Raw genomic sequence first — 16,564 nt, 5'->3', positions numbered from 1 at the left:
GCAGAAAGCACTATCAACTCTGAGCCATCTCTCTAGCCCTTAATCCTTGAATTTTTATCTATCTCTGTGGTAGTTTGAAAGAAAATGGCCCCAAAGGGAGGTGTGGCACTGTGAGGAGGTGTGGCCTTGTTGGAGGAAGTGCGTCACTGTGGGGTGGGCTTTGAGGTCTCTTGCTCAAGCTTCTCTCACTGTGTCACTGAGACCACTTCCTGTTGCCTACAAGATGTAGGACTCTCAGCTACTTCTCCAGCACCACGTCTGCTTGCACACGGGCTGCTTCCTTCTATGATAATGGACTGAACCTCTGACACTGTGAGTCACCCCAATTAAATGTTTTCCTTTAGAAGAGTTGCCATGGTCATGGTGTCCCGTCACAGCAACTGAAACCCTAAGACACTTTCCTTTAAGTTTTCCAATACTGCCAGGGTGGTAGCACACTCCTGTAACTGCAGCATCAGGAGATAAAGAAAGGAATTCAAAGCTTTATCCTCAGCTACATACACAGTTTGAGGCCAATCTGAGATATAATGAGACCGTCTCTCACATACAAGATTTCCTAAGACTACCGTCAACTCAAGGCAGTACATGTGTGAGGTATGAAATACAAATCTTTCACAATTGATTCAGGCCTGTTGTCATATATCTCATTTTCCTCCCATCAATTATTACTAAGGCAAACATGGTAATACATGCCTGTAATTCCAGCACTTAAGTGGGTGGGGCTGGAAGTTCTGAGTCCAGGGCTAACCAAGGTTACACAGCAAATTCAATTCCAGCCTGGGCTATGTAGCCAGACTCTGTCTCAAAAAAACAAAAAACAAAAAACAAAAAACAAAAACAAAAAAACCCCAAACATTTAAAAACAAAAATAAAACAACCCCCCCAACACACACACACACACACACACACACACACACACACACACACACACACACACATATACACACACACACACAAACTCAAAAAGGATTACAATTACTCTTTTTAGTTGTTGTTTTTTTCAAGACAGGGTCTCAGTACATAGCTGGTCTGGAACTTGAATACACACACACCCTCCACAGAGTGTCTTTGCTGACTACATCAGGGTATTCTATAGACCACAGACTTGCTTTATTTTGTGTTTGTTTTGTTTTGTTGAGACAGAGTCTCTGGTAGTCCAAGTTAACCTTGAAGCTACTACAAAGTCAAGGATAGCCTTGAACTCTTGATCTTCCTACCTCAGCCTCCTAGGTACCAGAATTAAGAGCTGAGCCACACCCAGTTTGTCTGTCTGGTTCCCTTCAAAGCTCTTAGCACTATCTAAAATACTTACTATTTTTCTTTATGGGTACACTGTCACCAACGTACCTCCAGAGCTTACAGAAGTACCTATCTTACATAAAGACAGTAACCATTTGCCTGATGAGAGGAGCTGGAAACAAGAACTGACTATCAAAAGTTCTTGGGATCAAATGTAAGAAATGATGTTTTTCATTTGAGTTTATTTGCTACATAGTGTGATTTTTTTTTAAATAAAGTGTTTTTTCTTAAACCAAAACATTGATTTAGCATGCACACACGCTGTGTGTACATCTGTGTGTCTGTAGTGGGGACACATATCAGAGTCCCTGTAGGGTGGAGGCCAAAGACAACTTCTGAGAGTTGACACTTCCCTTTACCATGTACCTACTCAATTCACTGGCCCACGACTAGACTTTGTTTTAATCTTTTGACAAGATATATTTATCTGTGCAGAGTATTAGGAAAAATTCAGGATATAAATACATCTGAAATCCAATCTCACTGGTATCTTAACCATGGGCATCTTGAAAGTACATACCGGCCTTTTAATGCATTGAAAAGTCTGATCCCATCTGCGGGGCCACAGATTTGGATCACATCGTCTCTAGTTAGTTTTAGCAAATCTGCCCCTGGAATAAACAGGGGGAAAAAGGTTAATGATAAAGGCAAAAACCACTTCTGTAAGAGATTTTTAAATGGGCTCTACTCTGAGGACACCTCACCAGCAGTCTGTTACAGTCTTTACAGCAGACAGAGCCCTGTGCCTCAGCCTCTGCCTCATCTTCTGTCTCAATTCTCACGCAATTAACTTCTCCACTTAACCCTATGCTTTCCTCAGATGGAGGGTGCTGAGCGGGCCAGTTGCTTTTCCTGGGAGAAACACCCTTCCACAGTCTGACAGACTTCTCACACCAGCTGCTCTCAGTTTCACTCACACACTCCTGCTGTAGTACTTATCTAGCAAGTTCTACTCTGACGGAATCTTTCTTCTGCACACATGAAGAAAGGTTCTCACCAGTACATCTCATCAACTGCACGTTCCTACCCAGAGCACACAGAGGCTGCATAAACTAGACTGTACAAGTAATACGGACAGTCTGTCTGTGAATGTCCCTTGGTAAAGCACTGAATGTCCCTTGGAACACACATTTTAAAGTGCTATACAGAATAAACATTTTCAGACTAAAAACTGCTTCTCTCTAGGAGTCTCCCAGTACGATTAGAGACAGCTGAAAGTCTGAGGTGTTTGATGAAATTCATTTTATTAAAAAAAAAAGACTGAGACACCACCTCCCCCCGCCCCCCATATAGACATCGAGAGGCCCTACGGCGCACATGAATACCCCATGCTGGAGAAGGCACAAGGAAAAACTAATCTAACCTGAGAAGTTGGTGAAGAGCCTTGTGAACGTGGAAAACCGGTTTCGATGCAACCACTGCTGGGCTTCCTGAGGCGTGGTTGTTGGCAAGAGGTTCTGAAAAAGAACGTATTCTTTTGTATCTGAATAGTTCACCTGCTACCTCATTAGATAGCATAACCAAACTCTTCTGCACCCTACAACCACGCAGGGAGTGTCCGGGAACTGTTTCTATCACACAGGCTCTTCTCCAACCACGAGAGATACTTCACTATCAGACTGAAAGCTCTTCACAGTCAAGGGATCCTGTAGTGGCAGCCATTTCAGAAATCACACAGCTCACACTGGACCAGCCCGGGCAACACAATGAGCTCCACAGAAAGAGAAGCAGCAGCAGCCAGGTAGGGCGGTGCACCCTGCAACCCCAGCACTTGAGAGGCTGAGGCAGGATGACTACTCTGCGTCCTAAGCCAGTCTGGGCTGCATAGTGAGTTCAAGGCCAGCCTGTGATGTACAGTCAAAGTCTGGCCAATAACAAGCAAACAAAGAAAACAGCTTTCAAGGTCCTCTTGTCTCTATTTTGTTTCCAGTCCCTCGTTATAATTTCAATAAGGAAGGGAATGAATGAGTAACAGTCTCTAGTCCACTAGCATCTGACAGAATCATAGTCACCCAACAGTACTACACATACGAACGACTGACATTGGCTTTAGACTTACGTCAGTGACTGGAGGGGGTGGCTCTGGCTGATGGTTTGGTGAGCCATTTCTAAGGAGAGATATTGAAGATGAAAGGATGAGTCCATGGTATGCTCTGGTCTATTACCGCATGCTTCAGTGTCCGAGAGCTAAAAGATTCTCTACTTTATCTCCAAACACGCTCTCAGAGGGCTTCAGGTGTGAGTGTGTGCTGATTAACTCAGAAATTTCAGGGAAGGGGAGAAACTATGTCACTGAAACATTTTTTTATGACTGAGGACCTAGGAAAAATATCAAAATTTCAGTAAATAGAAACTGACAGATTAAATTATGGCATAATAAATATCTGCGAGGAGCTAGGAATATAGTTAGCAGTAAAGTGTCTGCCTAGGATGCATAAGGCTGAGTTCAAAAGAGGAAAAACAATACTGGGACACAAAGTCCTAGTACTTTACTGCTGTAAGCATGCATCACTCCTATATTAAACAGATCGACAGCCACACATACAACACGGAAGAGTCAGAAGAAAATATATACTATGACCACACACTGGACTGGGCATGGTAGTCCACCCCTTTAATCCCAGCACTCAGGAGGCAGAGGCAGGTGGATCTCTATGAGTTCAAGGCCAGCTTGGTTTACAAATTGAGTTCCAGATCAGCCAAAGCTAAGTAAGACCCTGCTCAAAAAAAAAAAAAAAAAAAAAAAAAAAAAAAAAAAAAAAAAAGAAAAAGAAAAAGAAAAAAAAAAGAAAGAAAGAAAAAGACAAACAGCAACAACAAACTATTTTGCTGTCCGGGTGGAACCCAGGTCCTTCCTTGCATGTGCTAGCAACTGCTATCCCACTGCACTACCTCAGTTCTGAAAAACAGTTCTTTTTGTGAGCTGCCATGTTGGTGCTGGGAACTGAACTGGGTCCTCTGGAAGAGCAGCCAGTGCTCCAACTGCTGAGCCATCTCTCCAGTCCCTATTTACTAGTTTTAAATTTTGGTTAATTGTTGCTGGGTGTATGATGCTGTGGTGGTGCAGGTGAGAGGTCAACTCTGTAGGGTCAGTTCTCCTTCCATCTTTACACGGGCCTATCCTGCTGACCCAGTTCATTTCAGATCTACTTACTTTGTCTGTCTGTCTGTCTGTCTATCTATCTATCTAATCTTATCTATCATCTATCCATCCATCCATCATCTATCCATCTATCTATCCATCCATCCATCCATCCATCCATCCATCCATCTAATCTTATCTATCATCTGTCTATCATCCATCCATCCATCCATCTATCTATCCATCTATCTATCTAATCTTATCTATCAGCTATCTATCATCCATCTATCTATCTATCTATCTATCTATCTATCTATCTATCATCCATCCATCCATCTATCTATCTATCTATCTATCTATCTATCTATCTATCTATCTATCTAATCTTATCTATCATCCATCCATCCATCCATCCATCCATCCATCCATCCATCCATCTATCTATCCATCTGTAAGTGTGTGTACGTCTGTGAAAATATATTCAAAGATCCATGTCAGTGTGTATACCTACTGTGGAATCTGGAAGAGAGCACTGGATTCCCTGGAGCTACATTATAGGAGTTTGTGAGATGTCTGGTTGATTTCACGGGTGCAGGGACCCAAGCTCTGGCTCTCACAACTGGGAAGCCAGCACTCTGACCCACTGAACTGTATCCAGCTCCCCAACCCATTATGGTTAAAGTTGAGTCAAAATTAGTTCTAATTTGTTGTTGTTGTTTGTTTTTTGAGACAGGGTTTCTCTGTGTAACTTTGCACCTTTCCTGGAACTCACTCTGTAGACCAGGCTGGCCTCAAACTCACAGAGATCCGCCTGCCTCTGCCTCCCGAGTGCTGGGATTAAAGGTGTGCACCACCACCACCCAGCTAGTCCTAATTTGTTTCAACATTTATCTCCACACTTTTGATTTTTCTTATAGTTTCTTTTGTTTAATGTTTATTTTCTTTATGAGAGAAAAAGTTGAGGAAAAAATGTAAAACACAACCCTTAAACTGAAGATATTTTAAATTGCCTCCAAGTGGACAGCATCATCCCCCTAAGGATAATAAGAAAACCCTTTATTTCAAGAGCTCCTCTGGGCCAGATATAGTGGTCAGCTTTAGTCAGCTACCTGAGAGGCTGAGGCAGGAGGAGTGCTTGGCTCCAGGAGTTCAAGGCCAGCTTAGAAACACAGCTAAGAACCCACATCCAAACAAACAAACAAGAAACATGGTATAGTAATGGCAATTCATGTCTGTAACCCCAGGATTAGGGAGTCTGGCAGCAGGACTGCTGTGAACTCAGGGCTAGCCTGGCTATGTAATAATTCAAAGCTGGCCTGGAATATACAGCAAGACCCTGTCTTGAACAAACGACAACCCCCTTTCCCTCTTTATTTCTGTCGTAGTTGAAAATTTTAACCTTGATATTCAAACTTAGCAATGACATCGTGGTTACAGACAGATGTATTAGTTTTATAACTAATACCAAAAAAGGTATTAGTTCTTAACAGTTACTTTTCAAGTATTTAAGCTACTTTTTAAATCTTTTAAGAAGTAGGGGGACTGGAGAGATGGCTCAGTGGTTAAGAGCACTGACTACTCTCCTAGAGGACCTGGGTTCAATTCCCAGTACCCACATAGCAGCTCATACCTGTCTGTTACTCCAGTTCCAGGGCTTCAGACATGCATACAGGCAAAAACCAATTAACATTAAATAAAAATAAGTTATTAAAAAATAAAAAAAAGTAGGTTGAACATAGTATAAACCAATCCAACTGAAACAACACAAGGATTCTTAACAAGAAAAAAATGTCCATACAACTGTGTTTCCAGTTCCCAGGCCACTCTCTGGGGCAAGCGTGAAAGGAAGTGCAAGAACCACAAGACAAACAAATACAGTCGACAAGAAACCAAAACTATCAGTTTCATCACAAAATTCTCCTGTAGAAGACACCATCTGATGTTACCTGTCACCATCTGATGCTACCTGACACCGTCTGATGTTACCTGACACCGTCTGATGTTACCTGACACCGTCTGATGTTACCTGACACCGTCTGATGCTACCTGACACCGTCTGATGTTACCTGACACCGTCTGATGCTACCTGACACCGTCTGAGGGTAAAGGTTCTTAGATAAATCTCCATCTCTTTTCAGGAGAGTGCAAACCTCAACCAGTACAAAAATTGGTCAACGGATGACCAAATGGAAGCACTTACTAATCTGGAAAGAACTTGTCGATGGAAATGTAATAAAAGAATATATATTTAGTACAAACACAATCCAATTGCATTTCCGAGACTTACCCTTCCCCAAGAAAGAAACTGCTATGGGAACTGTTGAAGCCAGGTGATGGGGAATTGTTGACATAGGTGATCTCAGGCCATGGGGAACACTAAAAACAAAGGAGAACTTAGGGAACGAGAAAGCATGTTCTGTCTCCTCTAAAACACTCACTTTACTAGCATATCTTCATCAGTCAAGAAAATATGCTCAGGACCAAGTTTAGACTAGGCTGGAAAGAAATATATACATATGTATTTCTTAAATTTACTTTTTCTTTTGGGAATGACACTTATGGGGACGGAGATGCAGTTCAGTAATAGAGAGCTTGCCTAACATACACAAGGCCCAGGTCTGATCCCAAGCACCACAGAATGAATGAATGAATGAATGAATGGGAGTACAAATTATGAACTGGAAAATCCTTTCACCTCTGTAAGTATGGTTGTCTCATAGGAAGGTTGGTATTTCTCTTTTTCATGAGGTGTTCGTTTCTCCATTTTCTCTCTGTCTGTTTTTTGTTTTCTGTCGGCACCTTTAGGCTGAAATGAGAAACAGGCTGCTTTAAATTCAAGTACTCACACTTGGACCCAGAAATTACACTTTAAAACACTATTCACATATAAAACATGTGTGTGTGCATTAATGTAAAGACTGGGTGCATCACCCTCACTGTCTGAAAATAGGACGTTTAAATGTTTGAAGCAGTTGGAAAGATTGACAGATAGAAAGACCACTACAGTACATACCTAACTGGAAAAAAAAAAAAAAAAAAAAAAAACAAGTCTCAAAACCACCCCTACAGTATACTCCCACTTACGTTTCAAAGAAAGGAAAATATACGTGTACCTATGTATGCAGGTTCATTAAAGAACAGAAGGGACCAGAAGCATGCATAACAAATGGTGACAATCGTTACCTCTAGAATTGGGAAGAGTAACTATAGTAGAGCAAACCAGGGCAATTATAGTGCACTGACTCCCTACCCTCACCCTCCCTGCTTCCTTCTTGGTTTTTTGAGAAGAAACTTGCTATGTTCCCCTAGTTTATCTTCCTTGATACACAGCCCAGCTTGGTGCTGATCCTGAAGCAATCTTGCCTTAGGCTCTTCAGTGCAAAGATTATAGGCCTGAACCACCACACTTGCCCTGAATTTCTTGCAATGAGAATTTATTTATCCATGTGATAAAAACCAAGACTGAGCAGAGAGTGGTGACACATGCCGACAGTCCCAGTACTTGGAAGCAGAAGCAGAATTATCAGGAGTTCAAGGCCATCCTTGGCTACTGAGCAAATCTGAGGCCACTCTAGGCTACCTCAAAACCTATTTCTGCCTCATGACTGCCTCAAAACAACAAAAATAATAAGAAAGTAGAAACACAAACTATTAATGTACCTTAATCAGTCAAGTTTGCATGATTTCTGAGGTACAGAAAAGCTTACAAGCTTTTTTACAGGCTTTAATGAGAACCCGGTTTTGCCTGCAGCCTGCTTTATAAGTTCTTGTTACCTCACGCCAATCCCCATGTAAACTACCTTAAGTGACAAGGTTGTCTAAGCATCTAGCTCAGACAATTTGTAATTTTATTTTATTTTTAAAATTTATTTATTATGTATACAGTAGTCTGCCTGCATGTATGCCTGCAGACTAGAAGAGGGCACCAGATCTCATTACAGGTGGTTGTGAGCCACCATGTGGATGCTGAGAATTGAATTCAGGACCTCTGGAAGAGTAGCCAGTGCTCTTAACCCCTGAGCCATCTCTCCAGCCCCAATTTGTAGTTTTAAAAAACACACAAGCTGACTTTACTACCTGGACACCTCCTGTTAAAATGGAATGATAAAGAGGTTTTGGCTGGATGTGGTGGCACACACCTTTAATCCCAGCAGAGGCAGGCAGATCTCTGTGAGTTTGAGAACAGCCAGGTCTACAAAGTGAGTTCCAGGATAGCCAGGGAACCCTGTCTCGAACCACCCCCACCCCCCTCAAAAAAGAGGTTTTTAAGGCCAGTACACGGCCTGGGATACCTTGAAGACTTTGATCTGGCAGCTTGCGGAGTGCAAGTGCTCAGTGTACTCCCCGTTCTCATTCTCCTTGAAGGTATCAATTTGTACTCGGAAAGGCACCCCCTTCTCTCCACCATGCTTCCTCATTGTGAACTCCGTGCTGATGCAGTGCACCTGGAAGGAAGTGACACCAAGGGCTTCAGGGCCACCAGCCACACCAGCTAGCGATGTTTGGGGCAGCTAACCGAGGCAGACCCTTCAATGGCATTTATCAATACACACTAAATTCTTTCCATTTCTCAGTCTAATGGAGGAAATTAGAAACGTATTAGTAATTCACAAATGTCAGCAAGTAAATTTACAGACCTAATGCCATCAAAGACCCTGCCTCCAAAAAACAAAAAATGGCTGCTTGAAGGACTTTCCAATGGCTGGGAAACAGTAAATAAGAAAATCAGATGGAATGGGGGAACACTTGTTTGGTTACTGCTGAAGTCTAAGGCTGCTGTCTAGCTGGCCGCTCACTAGCTTGGATTAGTTGCGGACTCACTCTAAGCCTCAGACTATTCCTGGGGCTACAGAAATGGCTCAGCCATTGAGAACACACACTCTTCTTAAAGAAGATCCAAGTTCAGTTCCCAACACCCACATCAGGTGGCTCACAACTGCCCATAACTCCAGCTCTAGTGAGATTAAATGCCTCTGGCCTCTGTGGGCACCTGCACTCATGCACAAATCCACACTCTAACACACATAAACATAATCTAAAAATAATAAAAATATTTTATTTATATTTACTTTATAAATATAAAAGTGAAAATGAAATATTTCAAAGACTACTCCTGTTCCAAAGGACTATTATTCAAAGTCTTGAAAGGACGTTTACAGAGTACTAACATAGTGAGAACCTCAACTGTAAGTATTTAATGAATTACTGGTTGAAATTACTACAGATAAAAGAATTCTGAGGAATTTACCAAAGGACATAGTCACATATGCAAATCAAACTTTATGTACATTAAAAATAACTATGGTTAACAATAAAAACAGAACAGTTTACCTGTTAAATAATTGTTTGACAAATTATCCACGATCAAAGAATGGTATATTATGTAAACAACAGCAAACACTCCAGAGAGATATAAGTAAATAGATTTCATAAACTTAGAAGGAACAATGAAAAAACTCTTCCTATTGAGCTGCCTGAACCTGACTGGCTGGAACTCTGAGAAACAGCTGCAGCCTGGTGGAAGAATGTGTGCTTCGCACGCAGAAGGCCGCAGCACGCAGAAGGCCGCAGCATGCAGAAGGCCGCAGGCTCAATCCCCAGCATGCACGTTCTTGCACAGGTGCACACACACAACTCACACTCAAACAAGATTCTTCTGTCTGTTTGTTCTGAGATGGGAGTCTCTCTGTGTAGCCCTGGCTGTCCTGGTCTCGCTAAGTAGACCAGGCAGGCGTCAAATTCATAGAGATCTGCCAGTGCTGGAATTAAAGGCGTGCACCACCATGTCTACCTACACAAAAGGATTTTAAGTTTCATAGATCTTATTCTTTATTTTTATTGTTGCTAGTTTATTGTTTGAGACACCAGCTCACATACCTCAGACTGCCTTGAACTCACTCTGTAACTCTGATCTTCCTACTTTTACTACGCAAGTGTGTACTACCACACAGGTTTATGGGGTGCAGGGGATCAAATCCAAGGCCTCATGCATGCTAAGCAAGCCCTCTACTAACTGAGCTATATCTCCAGCCCTGATATGTTTTAGTCTTTAAAAACACACTGGGAGTAACAGGTGCTCTCTCTAACTGTAATGGCAACTGGGATGCCTTACCTGAATAAACACAGATGTCCTCTTTGCTGGGTCCCACAGGAACTCCACTGTATTTAGCTGGGTAGGATTGGCCCTGGGATCAATTATACCCACAGACATTGGGATATCTGAGAAACACAACAGGAATCACTGAACAATTCTGAGGGCTCCTTGTTTTTGTTTTTTGTTTGTTTTTCTTTTGGTTTTTCCAGACAGGGTTTCTCTGTGTAGCTCTGGCTGTCCTGGAACTCACTCTGTAGACCAGGCTGGCCTCGAACTCACAGAGATCCGCCTGCCTCTGCTTCCAAGTGCTTGGATTAAAGGCGTGCGCCACCACCACCTGGCTTGTTTTTGGTTTTAAGATGAGGGTCTCAGTGTATTGCCTGGACTCAAGCAACTCTGCCTCTACCTCTTGAGTAGCTGGGACTACAGGCATGAGCTACCATGCCCATGACTACTGTGGTTTTAGGTAAGAAAGCAACTTATAGTAAGTCTACAAACTAACGCTAATATGAAAATTATGAAACTTTTTGAGACATAATCCTCCTGCTTCTACCTCTTGAGAACTGGGATCAGAAAATTATAAATATTGTCAAATACAGACAGTACTTGAATGCTACTGGTAAAAAGCATGACAGGCATTTTTCAAAAAAAGATTAAAAATAGAACTGGCATATGGCCCAACACTGCCACTTCTTGATGAAGACAGAAGCCTGAGTGTGGTGGCTCATATCAACAGTCTGCACGCAAAAGACAGTCAGGAGGACCACCATGAGCTAGCTCAAGGCCAGCCTGGGCTACAGAATGAGATATTGTTTCAGACACACAAGGAACCAAGGCAGAGGCTCAAACAAATATTATCATGTCCAAGTGCACAGGAACATTACTCAAAAGAGCCCAATAGTGAACGCTATCCGTGTCCCTCACAGGTGAGTGAGTAAACAGAATGTTGTGGACACTGGATACTCTTCAGCCTTGAAAAGGAAAGGAACTCCGACATATGCTACAACATGGGTGAATCTTGAAAGGCTACTGCCAACTCACAGAAGCCAGTCACGAAGGACAAATACCCCCATGGGGTGCCCGGGGCAGACAGTGACAGGGCAAGAGAGTGGCTAGCGGCATGGGGAAAAACAGGATGAAAAGCTACAACGTAGAGTACAGATTTCAGTCTCATAAGACAAAAGAAGTTCTGCAAACAGATAATAGTGATAATTAGACAAAGTAAATGCACTTAATATTATTCAACAGTCTGTCTAAAATGGAAAAAATGAAATTTTATACTACATATGAATACTTATTTTATATTACTATAGTTCCAAACAAAAGCACTCTGAAACAACGGACAAGCTGCTTTGGAACTTGATGTTCATGTCCTGCTTCAACCCTGATGTCATCTTACAAGTGATCTTCTTATGCTTAGCAGTCCTCACTTCAGGGTTCCTGCTAACTGAGCCTCTGAAGCACACATCAGGGGAGTCAAGTAGAGCCAGCTCCAGACTCAGTCGGACGGACGTTTCGGAGCAGCAGCTTCTCCTGACTCACCTATGTCAAGAATCCTGTCTCCGGGCCGGTTCCACCTCCAGCCTTCCAGTTGCTGGTGCTCGGTGTACTGCAACCGTCTGTCATGGAACACCACCCGGAATATGCTCTAAAGGAAGGGCAGTGTCAGTCCACAGGAGTCTAGAAAACCAGTCCAGACAAAGGAAAGCTAGCAGAGTTAATGCGAGCTGGCTTCTACACACAATCTAAACGCTTCTGTGTGAGTCTCAGAAGCTCTCCTGTACAGCCTTCGTGTGAGTGTGGGGTGGGTGTGCGCATGAGCATTTGTGGACGTACCACAGGACTCACGGCAGCAGACAAAGTGAGGGAGAGGCCTCTCTCCTTCCACCACGTGAGTCCCAGGACTCACAGTCAGGGTGGCAGGCTGGGCAGCACGTGCTTTTATCCAACGAGCCATCTCTCTAGCCCTGGCATCAGATTCTGGACCCTCCTCCTTCCTCAGCCTCCCGAGTGCTGGGATCACACATCATTTTTACAGTTAACTGAGAATATACCTGAGCTGTTGACGGACTCCTAAGTGAAACTGAGAGGGTCTCACTTTGTAGCCTAGCCTGGTCTCAAACACACTACACAGCCCGGTCTAGCCTTGAACAGTCCTCCAACCACTGTGCCACCATAACCACTATGTGAAGTACTTTTTCTTTTTTGTAATTCTTATTACATTTCCTTCTTTATTTCCTTACTGGGGGAGTGTATGCACACCACAGAGTCCTTACACCATGTAGGTGTGGAGGACAGAATTCAAGTCACCTACCCGTGGCAGTAAGCACTTCCACCTGCTGAGCCATCCTGCCAGCCCAATCCTCAGGTCTGTATGAAACACACACGAGAACCCACTTGCCAATTCTACACACAAGCTATAGACACCGAGGGTCATAAGGCTACTCCCGGCACTTTCCTTGTTATTCTCACTTTGTGGGGGTAGCTATCACCCTCCCCCCACACTTTTACAGTGGCTGATGAAACTCCTGCACCAAGTATGCTGTGAGTTCTCCAAATCCTTACCACCCGTCCACAAAGCAAACGCTACTCATCAACAGTAGTTGTTGGGTCCTGGTTTTGCTACAGATCTTTATTATAGACAGAGTGTGCATGGTCTCCTTCAGTGGGCAGGCAGTCCCGGGTGATGCATCCCATTACTGAAGTCAGTAGCCTTGTCGGACTATTGGAAACACTGTTGGCTCCTGGGCTGCCCTGATCTTCAGGTCAGACCACACGGGCCAAAGTGAGAACTCCGAGCCCTTTTCCGTGGTGACCCCAGTAAACTGCTGCAGACTCAGTTCACATCCGGGATGCAGCAAGAGGAAAGGAGAAGCATCGACAGCAGTTTCTGCTTTCCCTGTTATAAGTCCAGGTAGCCAAAGAACCAGAAACCTAACCCTTAAGAACAGCTGGGGGTGCATGTAGCTCAGTGGCAGAGATTTTTTTTTTTTTTTTTTTTTTTTTGCTTTTTCGAGACAGGGTTTCTCTGTGTAGCTTTGCGCCTTTTCCTGGAACTCACTTGGTAGCCCAGGCTGGCCTCGAACTCACAGAGATCTACCTGGCTCTGCCTCCCAGTGCTGGGATTAAAGGCGTGAGCTACCACCGCCCAGCAGTGGCAGAGATCTAATCAACATACAGTAGGCTCTTGCTTCGATCCCCAACACCAAACACACACAAAATTATCATTAAAATTAAAATCCTTAGGGAGCTGATTTCATACCACCCAAAACAACTCCACCAGGAAGCTGTCCTGACAAGGACTGGAAAGCCTTCTGCAACTCTGAGAAACCCGTGAAGCCCAGCAAGACGGCTTAGCAGGTGAGAGGGACAACCCTGAATTCAATCCCTGGAACCCACATGGTAGGGAGAGAAAACTGACTCCCTCAAGATGTCCTCTGACCTCCACACTCAAACTGTGGCATGTGTACACAAGCCACATAGTTAGTTAATTAAAAACTCCATGTGAACAGCAAGGCTTAATCTGACCCCAAAGAGTGTCAGTTTATCTCTCAATCTGACAAAAAGATATCATCGAGCCCTGCCTGTAAGGATCCAAAAAATATGAAACAGAAAGAAAAGGACTAACAGCTATGCATGATGGCACATTCCTGGAATCCGAGCATTACACTCTGCTAAGCTGGGGCAGGATCCAGGATTCAGGCCAGCCTAGAATAGATAATGAGACTTTGCCAAGAAAACAAACACACAGGAAAAACTGAAAGGAGCAGCAAAAGGCTTTTATGTGGAAGAACAGGTTGCTTGTTTTACCTTCACCAACTTGCCATTGATTTCTGGAAGTTCTCCAAGTTTCCTATTGTCTAACATTCGGATTTCATAAGACTGTCCTGGAAGAAAATTACAAATTACACCTATCACAATTCACTTATCTAGACTCAGAAAAAAAAGAACACAGTTGCCGAATGTACAAATAATACTATTAATACCAAACAGTGGCTAGGCACTGTGCTGGCACTTTCCTATCCTATTACATGTAATAGACACAACTTTCTAAGTTATCATCAATCCCATTTTCACAGACAAGGAAAGTAAAACAAAAAGTCAAAGCAACCTGTCCAAGGCCGGGTAGAGTAATACTAATGGGGATAACCAAGGATCGTGAATTGGAAATGGGCAGACAGACAAAATGAGTCGGTGACACCATCTCATAAGGCTCTAGTGTGGCAGGTCACACTACACAGGTCTACTCTCTGTCACCTAAGTATCTACAGTCACATGTCCTAGGCCCAGCAGTCTCCACTGTCCGAGAAGTGAGAAAATGTCTGACCTTGGTTGAGATAGGTCAGGGTTTCATCGTGGAGCTTCACCGCTGGGGAGGTGGCCGCACAAAGCACGTACTGAAAAGGCAGGATTTCATTCTCGTTGTCGAGAGGCAAACTTGACTCTTCTTGCTTAAAAATGGGCAACGCAAGGACATCACTAAAATAAAACAAACGACTTCTATTAATATCGGATAACGGTACAAAAGCAGATTCACTAACTTAATAAAAGAATTAACCACAAAAGTCTTTGAAAAGCCATGAACACTATTTACTTGGTGAAACTTTGTCCAACCACCAGTATGATTACTGTGACATCCTCCGACCAAGAACGTAATTAATGACAACATTCTCTGTTAGCACATGCGTGCCAAGACTGTATTACAGGACTCACAGAAATGCAAGTCTAGGACGTCCGGGCCAGTGGTTAGCGATGAGCAGTCTCCCCAAAGCTGTGTGTTTTCTCCTCAGTGTGGTAACACTGAGACAGCAGAATTGTTGAAAATGAATCAAACACAAGGTTGAGGGGGCTGCACGCCGAGAGAGAAGCAAAGTCCTGTGGAGCACAGTTCCCGACAGCATGGTGTTTTACAAGGGCCTTCTCTAATTCCCCGTGTGATGCTACCTACCAAGTAGCCCTAAACAGAGCAGAGCAGGTGCCAATACCTGGCTGGCCAATCCCAGAACAGTGCACTAAGTAAAGCTCGCTCTTTATTCACTACCCAGCACTGGGTACTGTTTAAGCAACACTCCAAGATGCATTTGGTCTCAAAAGTAACTACAGGGGGCTGGAGAGATGGCTCAGAGGTTAAGAGCACTGACTGCTCTTCCAGAGGTCCTGAGTTCAATTCCCAGCAACCACATGGTGGCTCACAACCATCTGTAATGAGATCTGCAGGCCAGAAGAGGGCACATGCTGTATACACAATAAATAAATAAATCTTTAAAAAAAAAAAAAAAGTAACTACAGCAACTTTATATAAACACATGAGCTAATCTACGGTAAAGACTTTGTAGTACGAATTACTAAATGGTCTTTTAATAAAAAACCCCAAACCAGATACTGGGGTAGATGCTGAAAGATCAGAGAGACAAAGGAACAAGCCATAGCCATCTCTTACTTCTAGGGCTCCTCAGCCTGAAAAGGTCTTCAGTTCCTGTCTCCTCACACCTTATATACCTTTCTCTGCCCAGTCATCATTTCCTGTCTCACCCTTCCTAATGCTGGGATTAAAGGCGTGTGACTTCCAAATACTGGAATTAAAGGCATGGGCCACCACTGCCTGGCTTTGTTTCTCTCCTAGACTGAAACCATCTCATCTAGTCCAGGGTGGCTTTGAACTCAGAGATCCAGACAGATCTCAGCCTCCCGAGTGGGTAGGATTAAAGGTGTGTGCCGTCACTGCATGGCTTCTTTGTTTAATCCAGTGGCTTGTTCTGTCCTCTGATCTTCAGGCAAATTTTATCAGGGTACACAATATATCACTACAGGACTTAAACAACTTGTTTCTGCTGTTTTGTCTGTTTGGTTTTGGTTTTTCAAGACAGTCCTGGATGACCTGGATCTCACTCTGTAGACCAGGCTGGCCTGGAACTCACAGGATGCACACCTTGTTTTGTTTTTTATTTTATGTGTATGGGTGTTTTAACTACATGTATGTCTGTGCATTGCATGTTTGGTGTCTGTCAAGGCCAGAAGAGGGTATAAGATCCCCTGGAACTAGAGTTACAGCTTGTTATGAGAAGCCACGTGCATGCTGGGAATCAAAC

General features: G+C 43.4%; 1 protein-coding gene across 1 annotated transcript in view; it reads right to left on the bottom strand.

Annotated features, from left to right (window-relative positions):
- Tfcp2 (transcription factor CP2) overlaps positions 1 to 16,564 on the bottom strand; it is a 47,647-nt gene that overhangs the window by 12,077 nt on the left and 19,006 nt on the right. The window contains exons 2-11 of the mRNA XM_059247732.1: positions 14,803 to 14,954; positions 14,286 to 14,362; positions 12,018 to 12,123; positions 10,494 to 10,600; positions 8,674 to 8,826; positions 7,077 to 7,187; positions 6,669 to 6,757; positions 3,359 to 3,407; positions 2,663 to 2,756; positions 1,820 to 1,910 (exon numbers count right to left, since the gene is read on the bottom strand). Of these exons, the coding sequence (XP_059103715.1) occupies positions 1,820 to 1,910; positions 2,663 to 2,756; positions 3,359 to 3,407; positions 6,669 to 6,757; positions 7,077 to 7,187; positions 8,674 to 8,826; positions 10,494 to 10,600; positions 12,018 to 12,123; positions 14,286 to 14,362; positions 14,803 to 14,954 (1,029 nt within the window). The remainder of the gene's footprint in view (positions 1 to 1,819; positions 1,911 to 2,662; positions 2,757 to 3,358; positions 3,408 to 6,668; positions 6,758 to 7,076; positions 7,188 to 8,673; positions 8,827 to 10,493; positions 10,601 to 12,017; positions 12,124 to 14,285; positions 14,363 to 14,802; positions 14,955 to 16,564) is intronic.

Source organism: Peromyscus eremicus, chromosome 20, assembly GCF_949786415.1.
Source record: "Peromyscus eremicus chromosome 20, PerEre_H2_v1, whole genome shotgun sequence".
NCBI lineage: Eukaryota > Metazoa > Chordata > Mammalia > Rodentia > Cricetidae > Peromyscus > Peromyscus eremicus.
The sequence above is the reverse complement of the archived record's forward strand: the minus strand, read 5'-3'. Positions and strand labels throughout refer to the sequence as shown.